Source organism: Hemiscyllium ocellatum, chromosome 17 (assembly GCF_020745735.1).
Source record: "Hemiscyllium ocellatum isolate sHemOce1 chromosome 17, sHemOce1.pat.X.cur, whole genome shotgun sequence".
Taxonomy (NCBI): Eukaryota; Metazoa; Chordata; class Chondrichthyes; order Orectolobiformes; family Hemiscylliidae; genus Hemiscyllium; species Hemiscyllium ocellatum.
The window spans coordinates 26046782-26060503 of record NC_083417.1 but is presented as its reverse complement, the minus strand read 5'-3'; the positions used below and the strand labels follow the sequence as shown (position 1 = coordinate 26060503).

The window sequence follows — 13722 nt, the reverse complement described above, 5'->3', positions numbered from 1 at the left end:
TGCAGACTTGGATGACTTTCCATAGAGCAAGCCAAGATGAATATAGCTTTCTAACTTGCCCTATGTTCATTATTGTCTGTATTCATTGTTGTCAAAGGAAACAAAGAAACTACTTGAGATAATTTCCCAGATAGTTTTATCTATGTTTTCTCCCAGTCTCTGGTGGGCTTGCCACATTACTTGGGATTCACCTTCAAGGTATACTTGAACTTATTACCTCAGCCTATCTCACTGATGGTGTCCAAGTTGCGAATACATGACTACTTTAGTGACATTATCATTAATGATGCAGACTATAGTTCCACTCCACTTGAGTTGGTCTCTTGCTGTAAGTGCATTCATTTCAGATATGTCTGCCTAACTTGGATACTTTGTCCTTCCATATAATGTCCACAATGTTGTAAGTGCATCTCAGGTGATTTCCTGAAGAAGGGCTTATGTCCAAAACATCAAATCTCCTGTTCCTTGGATGCTGCCTGACCTGCTGCGCTTTTCCAGCAACACATTTTCATCTCAGGTGCAGCCTAACCAACTGCCTGGTATGCCTGCAGTACATAGTCATGTCTTACATATGGGCTTGTTGATATAATCCCAGATTTGTATACAACAAACTTATAGTTGCACTTTGATGTTCTGTTTTCCTCCACAGTCTCTTCCATAAACAGGCAAATGCTGAGCTTGCTCTGATCATTTTATTTGTCATATTTCTGTCAATGCAACCGTTTCTGGAAATTGTGCTTCCAAGTTAGGTGAAGTTAACTATGGCCTATAAATATCATTGGCATTTATAGTATTTAGGTTATAGTCAGAAATTGGTGCAGGTTGCTGTACAAAGGCTATCTTCCTTCAATTAATAATTAGCCCGTAGTCAACAGCTACTTTTGAAAAACCATATTTAGTTTATTTTATCCTACTTGAAACCATTACACTTTATAATTTTGTTACAGTACAACAGTGATTTCGCTTTGAAGTTAATTCTTCATTGGTTATAAAACATTTTCAATTGCGCTGAGGTCATTGAAGGTACTATATAAATGTAAGTCTCTTCAATTATATTAAAAACAAACAAATAATCTTCACAGCACAGCTTCTCCACAAGCTAATCAACAGGGATGTGTGTTATGTTCACCACTATACTGGCATTGTGCTCCACTGTGTCCTGTAAATAACCAATAGAAACACACAGACTCATTATCAACAGGTGAAATATGTGGCAAATTTAGGGGTTAGAATCCACACCATAGGGCATTTAATAACTTTTTTCAGAGTCAATACCCTTCATTCTCAAATGCACAGTGGGAGGCAAGGGGTTCTGATTATTGTGATGTGATCCACATATCTGCTTAGTAAATCTGAATTCCTCGGGTTGACTGTGTATTGATTACTTTCCATCAGATATCACTAACAAAATTATAACAGCATATACAATGATATTGTGACAAAGAAGGATGGATCTGTTGTATCAACAATTTTACTAGTTCTAAGGAACGTTTAATGTCAAGGAAGAAGCATTATTTGTGCAAAATTAAACCTCTTCAGCACTTATTTACATCGTTATAAAATAAGAATTCTGCAATACAGAAGTCATTAACTGCTTAAATTGGTAAACATACAGAAGGTAAGTTTCCTGGTCTAAATTAATAAGTAAGTTAACCTCTCTAGGCGCAACCACTTAAAGATTTGTTGAATAATAATAGTCTTTCAAACTGCATAACTGCAAATGAAAACAAGTTGGTCAAATAATATTTGGATATTCTACTGAAATATTGGTATTAGAATGTAAGCTTTAGCTGCCATAATGCAAAAAATGACTTTTGTACTTGAAAGGTGAAAGCCAATCATGTGTGAATGACAGCAAGAATAGACAAAAATTCATCAACTCTGTTATTACACAGAACCTATTTAATCATAATCAGTGATTAAGTTCAGAGAAAGCAGTGTGGCTGCACAGTGCTTGCCTTCACTTTCATTCAATTAACTGTTGAAAAATAATAATCAAGTTCTTTTGCTACTCTGCATTTTAATCAGAGAGGATGTTTTGCAATCATCAACCATTTTGTAAAGCAGCATCTAAAGACTGGTCAGTCATTTGTCAACTGAGACTGAAATGGAGAATTTAAATAATTTTAAAATTATGAAAACAGATGATATACTAAATGTGGTTGCTGAACTAAGTTTATTACATTGCATGCTACGTTAATATGTTAACAGCAATTACATGTAGTGGGTATCTGTAAAGCAAAGGTGATATTTCTATTTGGGAAGCTCTGCACTAACACATATAAGCCAGTGAGATCAGTAGGAGTGATGAGCTGCAGTCCCATAGACATAGAGATCATAGAGATCTTTCAGAAAGCCAGTGTAGATTCAAGGGCTGAATGGTCTTGTGTGATTAAACCATTCTACAAAGCACACCATCCTCTTGCAGTACTCATTAAGAGTATTCAGGAAATCAAATACTGTGCTATGGGCCCTGTAGCCTGGGTAAAACTTCGAGCAGCAGCTCCTATCACCTGGTTGTTGAAGCTTTTGCTGTTCTCCTCCTTCAATATTTCATTTACTCAAAGAACTGAGTCAATAATAACAATAATAACTATGAAAGGTCATATGTGCTTAATTTATGTGAGCAAGGGAAAAAATTAGAAATAAGTAATGACCAAGCTCAGAACTGCCTTGTAAACAAATTAACTGTATTCACACAGAGATGCTTATTAAAACATGTAGGTTTCTTGAGGGACTTGACAAAGTTAATGCAGAAAGGTTGTTTTCCTTTGTGGGAAAGTCTAGGACCAGAGGATCTAATCTCAGAGCAATGGTTGCACTTTTAATACAGGTGAGAAATTTCATCTCTGAGCGAGCAGTGAATCTGTGGAATTTGTTACCACTGAGGGCTCAGTTATTACGCACATTCAAGGCCGAGATAGACAGAATTTTAACAGTAAGGGAATCAAGGGTTATGGGGAAAAGGCAGGAAAGTTGAGTTGAGGATGAACAGATCAACCAGAGCAGTCTCGGTGAGCTGAAAGGCCTGCTTTTACTTCAAAGACATGGCTTTATTATCCTAATACTCAGGTGGTTACCTTTTTATTTTCAGTTTCCAGTCACCTCAGCCAGAACTTGAAACCCATCCATGAAGGTTTCCACTGTGGGCTTGTCCCTATATAGGGATTTGGATCCACTCAGCTAAAATCACACTGGAGTCTTATTTACAATATATCGTCCATTTGTTTACTCCGCATTAAGACCTTCATTTCATCTCCAATGGATACAGTTGACACCAAAGTTAACTCCTCATTTTAAAATGGTGCAGTCAAAATTTTGCTTTTTAGGTGCTCATGTGATCCATCCAACACGGATTGGCTTTTACCAAGGTGAACCCAGAATTTTACCCACTGATATCAATATATAAAATAATTCATATGAACATTTTTAATAATCTAATTAAATTGCTACACTTGTATTTCTGACAGGAAATTAAGAAACTGTAAACTACCCGACACAAATGAATCTGCCAAATACCATATTAACTTATTTACTTTATCCATAGATATTGTTTAAATTAAAATCAAGAACTGAAATTGGTAACTTGAATAAGTGCATTAAGTTTGGAACAAAATCATTTTAAAGCTTTGATGTATGGAATGGAAACAAAAACGTAACACCATTTGATTATTTCATGATATGCTTAAAGGGATTGTGTCTCCAGTGCAAGTATCCATTCGATACCCTTCTCTGTTTTCCTGATGAAGTCTTGGTGCAGTGTGAAACCAGGGGTATTAGTGGCTTTTTTCTACCTCACTAATATGATCCTTTCTCCTGTGTGAGCCCAGGTGATTGATTTCAACAAGCTACTTGAGCATGCATGGGATCACAGTTTATCCAATCCTCATTTACCATTCCCACCAGTACATTTTCCAGGAGGTTTCACCAAATAGTGATCAGGAGCAGTGGTTTGGAAAATTCTTTCATCATTTGTCATAAATTGCAGACGTACGTCTTCGGAAGTAGCTAAAGGCGATGAACATGTGAATGCCACGACTTGAAAGCTCCCCCTCCCAGTTATACTTTCACTATTTGCACTTTTCAGTGGTCATTGAAGAAGGCACACTGCAGCCTTTACAAGCTGCAATGGTGACAATATCATAAGCAAGGCTGCTAACAACAACCACTTCACAAAGTGTAAAGTAATCAGAAGTCTTCTATTGAATAGAGAAAGTCAGAAGGCACTCAAGTGGGAAATGGACATTCTTCAGAGTTGGCAGAAAACCTTATACATCAGCATCTGAATTTGACAGTTTGGACTATACGGGCTCTAGTTGTGGACAGAAAATAGATGGCTAGGGAGCCTCAAATCTCCATCTGTTACTGCCTAGTGGGCAAAGTCCTCACCAGTAATTCATTGTTCTGGTATCATTAGAGTTATTCATATTGTTAAATCTGTATGAACTAAATTCAGTAATGAAACCTACACATTAGGCTTGCCTCATTTGTACCATCGATTCTTTTAGTTACTTATCATTGTATTTGTTGAAATAAAAGATAATGAATATACTGAAGAGACTAATAGAAGGGGTCTTGTGGTATAGCAGTAGCATGCCTTTCTCTGCCAAAAGGTCTGAGCTCTTGTCCCACCAAACTTTAGTGAAAGGCTGGAGTATTTTATAAAGGCAATGTAATTTCTTGAATTACAACCTAGGTAGACCAACCTAACATAGGAACCTGTTCTTGTAAATCAATTCATGGCAGGTTTATGCACACTACTAAACTTAATGATCAATTAAATGATAAATAGAACAAACCCCTGCTGCAATTCCCACAATTGGCATCCAGTATATAATATCCTTATTTTAGTAAATGATTTGGACTGGAAGAGGTTAAGCATTTTTTTTGAAGGTATTTGTCCCACACTCATTTACATTTAGGAGTTGATTTACTTAGAGTTTAAAAATAACTGATTCTTTAGTTATCAGCTGACAACTACCAGAGAAATCCCAAGGTCACTTTTAATTTAGATGATTTAATTGGCAAACATAGTTCAAAATGGCTGTCATCTCACAGGGCTCCTGTTTAATGAAGCCTGATCATCTTCATTACCTGCATTTGAGCAAGACAGACAAAAGAATACCTTTATGCATTGTATTTAAAGAAATAACATTTCTTTTCATACAGATTTCAGAAATCTAAAGTTTTTTTCAGAGAACAGCCTTAGAATTAGGAATTATTTAATCATGAATATGTGTACATACATGTATTAAGTCGATAAATATGGAGCTGGAAAAAGGACAGCAGGTCAAGCAGCATCAGAGGAGCAGGGAGCTGACATTTCAGGTTGGAACCTTTAATCAGGACTGGGGAGGGGGTTGAGAAATAAATACGGGGGTGTGGCTGGGGGAATGGTAGTGGGATTGCAACAGGTGGATGCAGGTAGGAGGATCAGTCAGTGGGAATGATGGACCAGATAGGTGGGAGGAAGAGGAGCAGGTTAGGTCAGGTCAAGGGGGCTGGGCACAGAGGGAGGGGTGGACCTGGGATGAGGTGAGGGATGATGAAATTTTAAAGCTGGTGAACTCTATGTTAAGGCAATATGATTGTAAGCTCCCAAGGTGGGAGATGAGGTGTTCTTCCTTCAGTTTGTGTGTGGCCTCATCTTGATGGGGAAGGAGGCCCAGGATGGACATTTCATCAAGGGAGCGGGAGGGGGAGTTGAAATGGCTGGCAACCAGAAGGTGGGGTTCACTGGATCATACGGACGACAGATGTTCTCTGAACTGGTCCCTGCCTCTGCACTCAGTCTCTCTGATATAGAGGAGATCACATCAGGAGCAGCAGATGCAATAAATCAGGTTAGAGTAAATGCAGGTGAATCTCTGCTGGACGTGGGGCTTTGGATGGAGGTAAGGGGGGGGGAGGTGTGAGGGCAGATTTTGCACCTCATGTGGCTGCAAGAATAGATGTCAGATATGGAGGTGAGGTTGGTGGGGAGTGTGGACCTAACAAGGGAGTCACGGAGGGAATGGCCCGTGTGGAAAGTGGATAGGGATGGGGAGAGAAATGCCATTTTGGTGGTGGGGTCAGATTGCAGGTGGTAGAAATGGCGGAGGATGATATGCTGGACTTGGCGATTGGTGGGGTGGAATGTGAGGACTGGGGGACTCTATCTTTTTTGTGGTTGGGGGGGTTTGTTTGAGGACAGAAGTGTAGGAAATGGATGAGATGCAGTTGAGGGCATCGTTGATCACGAGGGAAGGATTCTTGAAGTAGGAGGAATCTGAGATGTCCTGGAGTGAAACTGTTCAACCTGGGAGCAGATATGGCAGAGGTGGAGAAATTGGAAGTATAGGTCGCATTTTTACAGGAAGGGGGTTGGAAGGGGGTGTAACTGAGGGTTTGAAATACATGTCAGTGCTGAGTCGGTCGTTGGAGACGGAGGCGGAGAGATCCTGAAAGGTGTCGTAGTGAAGGAGATGAACTGTTCAACCTCCAATGGCAGCATTAGGCAGGGCTGAAACAGTCAGCAATTTAGCGGAGGAAAACGGACCGTTCCACATATCCTACAAAGAGGCAGACACAGCTCAGTCCCAGGAGAGTACCCATAGCCATCCCTCTGGTTTGTAGGAAGTGGGAGGATTGAAAGGAAAAGATATTCAGGGGAGGACCAGTTCCACCAAGTGGATGAGTGCGTTAGTGGAGGGGGACTGTTTGTGTGACTGTTTGGGACTGTCTGTGGGAGAGGAAGAAGCAGAGGGCTTAGAGGCTCTCCTCATGAGGGATACATTGTGGAGAGTCTGGATGTCCATCGTGAAGATGAGATGTTGGAGGACAGGGAATTGAAAGTTGTGGAGAAGGTGGAGGGTGTGGGCTGTATCCCGAACATAGGTGGAGAGTTCTTGGACCAAAGGAGACAGGATGGAGTTGAAATAAGAGATGCATTCAGTGAGGCAGAAGCAGGCAGAGACAACCGGTCAACTGGGGCAGTCAGATTTATGAATTTTGGGTAGGAGATAGAAACAGGTGGGGCGGGGTTGGGGAACTATCAGCTTGGAGGCTGTGGATGGGAGGTCTTCCGAGGTGATGAGGTTGGAGATGATGGTTTGGTAATGAGAGGTCAGATCATGATCAAGGGGATAGTAGGAAGGGGTGTCAACAAGTTAGTGCTTGCCCTCAATGAGGTAGAGGCGGGTGCATATACATGCTAAAGCTATATGAAGGCTGACAATCTTAAAACAGATTGATGGTTAAACTCCTCATTCTTCCAGCGCCCTACATACCCACACATCAGTTTGGTGAAACATACAGATATGAATTTAGTTTGGATTCTCAATCATAACTGGAATGTGTGCAATTTCAACGGTTTTATCTCTTCAGTTTATCTTTCCAAACAAATTAGCATCTGCCCTATGCTCCTCAATTGGGAAAGTGGGCAGAGAGGACTCTTCAAATGCTATCTGGAAAAACTCAAATGAAGCATGCTTAAATATTACAGGAAGTGATAAATGACTGGCAGGTTCTCATCTGTTCCTAGCATGACTTGCTGCTATTTATAAACGTTCCCAATGGAGAGACCCCTGTGATTTCAAGCCCAGATCTCTGAGCTAAGATTTCCATGTTGCTGAGATGGCATTTATTTAATTTACAATGTGAATAAAAGTTAATAAGTTAACAAAAATTAATCTGTTGCTCAATTGCTATTTTACTGGTCTAGTTCTGGCATCATAAGGTTAAACTGAACTTCAATGTAAGAGCTGTGGAGCACGATGCACACCACCAGTTTTTAAGAGGTAAAAACAATGACTGCAGATGCTAGAAACCAAATTCTGGATTAGTGGTGCTGGAAGATCACAGCAGTTCAGGCAGCATCCAAAGTGTTTAGTCAGTCTATCCTCACTAACGTATTATTCTAACATATTGCTCAATGACTGCCAACTGAAGGACTATACTGTGGCTGTAAAACAATGAATTATGAAACTATATGGCACCAAACTGCTTTGCTCTTACATTTTTTGACCAAATTAGCAATATTTACCTTTGAAATCTGATGAACTCAATTTGATATGATAAACATCACTTTCCTATTACTAGTTTTAATGCTACCTGTAATGTACTAAACACATCACACTGTAATGGATTTTATGTTGTATTGTTGTCTTGGTGTCATAGTTCCCAGCGCAGATGACAGAAACAGCAAATAAACGTGTGAGTTCACAAAGAAGATGGCTGGGATGATCCATTTTTATTTACTAGTTTGTTCTGCTCACTCGTCTCAATGAACTTGGCACACTCACAATGGGTTTGTGACTAGCTACATAAGAGTCATATGCAGGAAGCAGTGAGGCTATCACAGCTATATAAAAAAGTGAATGTTGCGGAGATTCATTCAATATTTTATAAATAGCAAGAAAAAAATTCAGCAGTTCTCCAACTTAGCTACATATTGCATTACGCAGCTTGGGGGTCGATGCATTGGTTGATCTTTCTAGATGCTAATGCAGTGATACAAGCATCCTGCATTATGTATGCCTTCAGGCTGAAAGGTAAATGTACTTCATGAAGAAATACATTAGCTTTAAGGTGCACTGCACTTGTATTTTAGAGGTAAGAATAGCAATAGTGTTTTCAAATTATTAATTATCAAAGCCAAAATGTTTTGCTGAAGAATGAAAATCCCAATGTACATCTCAGAATCACAACCATTAATCAATTAATACTCCTTCAACTAAGGAATATTGTAAAAGCAGTACTCTCTTCATTTTCTTGTTGAATGATTTCTTCGTCTTTTTGTAGTGTTTATTTTTTGAATATTGATACTGAAACTGTCTGCAATGTATGATCAGAGTTACAAAGGAAGGAACAAAGCAGGGGAAAAAATGAGCTCCCAGAAGGTTTGTATTATTCTTATTAAAAAAACTGGAACATTCTAAACATGTCATATGTGGTTCAGGGATATCATTTGAGGCCTTGGAGAGCTCACATGCAGGCAAGTGGATTAAGTGTACTGCATACTTTCATTAAAAGGAGTTGCTGAAGACTTTTAGTAATGCCGGGAGCTCTGCAGCATAAGCAGGAAACAGTAACCATAACAACAACCATATTACAGGCTCTGAAAATCTGACTGCCAAATCATCAACGAAGCTGCTTTTTCTCTATCTGACAAATACAATGCTGTATTACGTTGAATGCCTAAATGTATTTTCTGAGTTAAGAGGTCACTTAGTGTCTCAGAGTAGCAGGGCTTCCCCTTTACAAGCACAGAATTCTTTAATATATTTATTTCTCATTTTCCTTTCAGTTCAAAGTATATGTTACACATATGCAACACCTTTTAAATTCCCAAACTCACACACTAACTACTGATCTAGTTGCCTTTAGAGGTACTGACAAGATTTATCATTATTTTGTCACTTTGCACTAGTTCTTAAAACTTTGCCTCACAAGTCATCTGAGAATGTCACCATATGACTGTATACCTGAGTCTTTTATTTACAAAACACACTCATTCTGTCTGAGACTCTTGCATTGTCATTCGCTAATTGACATTTCCATTGCTGCAAAAGCACTTCACTGATTATTCCACAGTAGCTGCACAAAGCCCAATTAGACTGTTTTAAGTAAATCACTTCACACCAGAATACGCAGGCCAAATAGCCATATTTCCATATATACAGTTTACCATTTAGCTACAGCATTATAAAAACAATTGTACTGAAGCTCTGTCTTACAGTGAGGTAACAAAATCAGTGACAATTAATAGAAGGTGATTAATAGAAAAATTATACTTCCTCAATTAGACAAATAAATTTGTTAACATTTTATTACATTTTCCCTTTTATGAACAGAACCGACTCATGCAGGTACATGCAAGCCTGATATATGGAATTTCCAACAATTCTCACTGCACTAGAAGCTCCACTGAGTTACCCACTCTGCAGCTCTGACTTCTCTTTACAGCTAATACTCTTAAATCTCCTCATTGTTAAGATGGAAGTGATAAATAGGTTTAGACGATCACTGTGATCTGAAACTGTCTCTTTTGTTGCTGTTGATGACTGACTCCTGTATTTGGCTAATCAAATTAACGTTGAGGTGGAACTTCCTGCTCCAGCCAATTAAGCACAGACATTAGATAGCACTGGTATGGGGCACCTTTCATCTGTCTTTCTACCCTGAATCTTCCTAATTCTTGAGTTGAAATACAGGTTAATGGAAAAATACATGTCTGAAACATTAGATATTGCATAATGTGGGTGTTGCATTACTGCAAATGCTTTAGTTATTTCAGATAATGGGAACATCTCCTCACTTCTAAAGTGCAACACCAAAGACAGAAATGTATCTTATAGTTTAGATTTCCGTCTTTGCTATTAAAGCTTTATGTTTCAAAGATTTATTATTTCAATCTACTGCACTAAACAGACATATTAATATAGCCTGAGTATTGATGCATATGTATGAGCCTCTGGGGAGGGGTGAGAGAGGATGAGACAGTTTGAAGTTACATATTAATTTCGTGTATAATGGTTTAGACACTTACTGCCACAATGAGTTTTTCAACACAGTCAGGTGCCACACTGTGCAAGTGAGTCAGGTGTAACTGTAGGTGGATCTTGTTGTTCAACATGTCCTGACAGAGAGGGCAGCGCAGCATGGGCTGCACGGAATGTTGAGATAATACATGCATCCTGATGCGGTTTACGTCAGTATTGCTGTACTTGCAGTATGGACATTGGTACATCTGTGGGAAAAATTGGGGAAAAACATAACTCTTAAACATTCTGCAACACAATTACAAACAGTTGCACACAGTTTAGATGACTGGAGATGTTTAAAATCTTGTCTTTGCCTCAAAATTCTCTTTTCCAACCACCCATAGTTCCCCCATTCTCTCCATATCCAAAAGATTCATCCAACACCCTAATAGTGAAAGATGCTCCTGCTCTGTTAAGAATGCTGTTTGGATACAAGCTTCCAGGAAGAACATGAGAAAATTTTGGTCAAATCTTTCCAAATATCTTTTTTTGCTGGGAGACATCTAGATTTGTCTGCACCTTCCTTTAGCATCATGTATCACCATTGCAATTCCTTTGTCACCCACAGTATGTTTTTAAATTGTTTCTCAATTATGTCTTACTGTGTTTTCCTTTTCTTTCATTTTCTTTCCTCCACTCCTAAACGCACTTGCTCATGTTGGACCACAGTTTCCCAGGGAAAAATATTCTTCCTGTAAATTTCTCAACTCTAAACCTGAATATTCAAATACATTTCTAGCTGATCTTCCACATCCTATACTCCATAAACCTAAAGTCATCAAAAGATCTTAAATTGCAATAAGATCCTTTTGCTCATCACCCATTGCTGGTGGACCCAAACAAGTTACTGCATAAGAAATACCCTGAGTTTAAGATCTTGTATTTAAATCTTTCCATGGCCTCTCCCTATTTCTTTAATCTACCCTAATAACTGAACCCTCTGATATATTTGTGCTCCTCTGATAGTAGCCTTTTGAGCATCTCTTCTCCCTCATTTCTCTGCTCAGAAAGCAGTTTTTTTTTGTCAATTATTCGTTGAACCACAGGTGAGTGCTGCTTTACTCCAAATAATATGAGGAAGCCATAACTATAATCCTGATTCATACAGTGATCAAAAATGCATTGAACTCACAAGTCTTGAACATACCAACACTGTAACACCGATATCGTCTGGTGTAAACAGTTAAAGCCAGCTCAGCAACTCATGTTATCTCAGCTTCCTTCCCAGAATTTTTCATTTTTGTCTTTAAATCACTTTTAATTTTTTAGTAAACGAGTTACGAGCAAATCTAGTGACCTGTTAAGTAGTAAAGGTGGAAAGTATCTTGCACAGAAAATTGAATAGTGAGGTTCTGCCATTGTTGATTCAGGGAGAAATTTTGACTAGGCTTTTGTGGAACTCATTGCTGTCCTTCAAATAAGAGGAACCTCGATTATCCGAATGTCACTGTGTGAAGAAGGAACTGAATAAGATAATTTATGTTGGGGAATAGGGAGTTAAAATGCATCAGACAAGCACTGCATAATTGACAATGGCTGCAGTTGAAACTGGAAACATCAGGCACTGAAGTTCCTTCTGAATGAAAGGTGTTTGAAATGTCACATTAAAAGACAACTTGTAACAATTGTATGGTAAAAATAAACTTGCACGTGGACTTTTTTAAAAGAAATTAATGAAAATGTACTCAGGCTAGATAGTTTAATTATTTTGTGGTAACTTGAAGAATAATGATTTCAGAGTTGAGTAGCTTTGAGAAATACCTGCTCTGTGTTTGTTTCTTCCGATGTCCGTGGCCTTTTCGAAGAAAGAGGCAACTCCATGCTTCCTGGCAGCGATGGTCGTTTTGCATTTGCTGAGTCCTGTTGTTCTTTGTCTCCTATAGGTACTGCAAACAAAGGGAATTTGAGCCATCCAATTTAATGATTACATAAGACCATATCAATCCCACCTATGTGGTGTCAGCATAGAAAAAATAGTCTACCAGCTGTGAAATGTAGAGGAGTCACATGAAAATACAATATAAAGTTTGGGTTTTCTCAAAACAAACCTAAACATTTCTTCATTGGATGTGCTGAGATCCAAACTAATTTTGATTGTCGACCGATTTCTTTCAAATTAGGGCCAAATTCTTGTTGTAGATACAGTTTAACCCATGAAGTAACATAACTAATAGCAAAAATAAGGTATTCTGCAGCATGCACTATGCCCAAACTTCATAAGTAAAGCATTAATTGAATTTAACACTTAATTTATTTATAGATATCACAATATGAAATTGTCAAAAACAGTACATAAGTGCACATATACACTCACATTCATTGAACAGAATTATGAGACCTGTGATTTCACACATTCAAGTCAATTTAGTTTTTATGATAAACATACTGCCAAAGTACGCCCCTCTCCTTCGCAGAATATTGAATTAATCAGATGTAAGAGTTCATGATAAGTCCTAAACCCAACCTGGTTGATGATAATCCAGATAGCAGTAATGCAACAGATTGCAATTGGAGACTTGTAATTAGTAAGGCCTTTGGAATAAAGTTTCTGGGCAAGAAACTAGCTTTCAGTTGATTTGTGATAAATGATCACCCCCTTGGGAATACATGGCACCTAGACTTTGTGTTGCTAGCTCAGCTAAATGGCTTCAGCAGCCCTGTGTGATTCATGGTACATACTCATCAGGGTGTGTTCCAGTTAGCCAAGACCTCTGAAAGGTAGCCTGCCTCCCTTAAAGATTCTTGCAACAGCTGCTGCTGTATCTCTCTGTGAAAGACTTGACTGGAAGGAAAAGTACAACAAACTGAGCAACAGGCAGAAAAGACAATTTCTGGGCTTTCTTATAAAGCACTGGAGGGATTAGTGATGGAGCAGGACTAGAGGAAACACTCCATTGTTTCTCAAGGCAGCCAAGAGATACTCTAAACACAGCAGGAAGAGAATAGTAGCAGGGAGCCAAGGAAATCCGTTCTTAGAGTTCACCTGCAGTGTCAGGCGGAAACACTGATCTCCAAGATCAGTGAGAGTGTTGGTATCTAAAACTCCTGTTCGCTGTTCCACCAACATATCACTCAGCTTAGTGTACCTTATCCTCATCGTGACACTCATCAGTCATCAGGAAATGTTTACCATTCAGATATTTCATTTTCTCTTCATACACATAACAATGCTGGTAGCTCAAGTTATTTCCACATATCT

At 38.8% G+C, this 13722-nt stretch overlaps 1 protein-coding gene across 1 annotated transcript in view; it reads right to left on the bottom strand.

The window, feature by feature from the left end:
• Positions 1-13722, bottom strand: part of zfhx3b (zinc finger homeobox 3b) — a 496343-nt gene that overhangs the window by 17206 nt on the left and 465415 nt on the right. The window contains exons 6-7 of the mRNA XM_060838007.1: positions 12285-12409; positions 10529-10729 (exon numbers count right to left, since the gene is read on the bottom strand). Coding sequence (XP_060693990.1) covers positions 10529-10729; positions 12285-12409 — 326 coding nt within the window. The remainder of the gene's footprint in view (positions 1-10528; positions 10730-12284; positions 12410-13722) is intronic.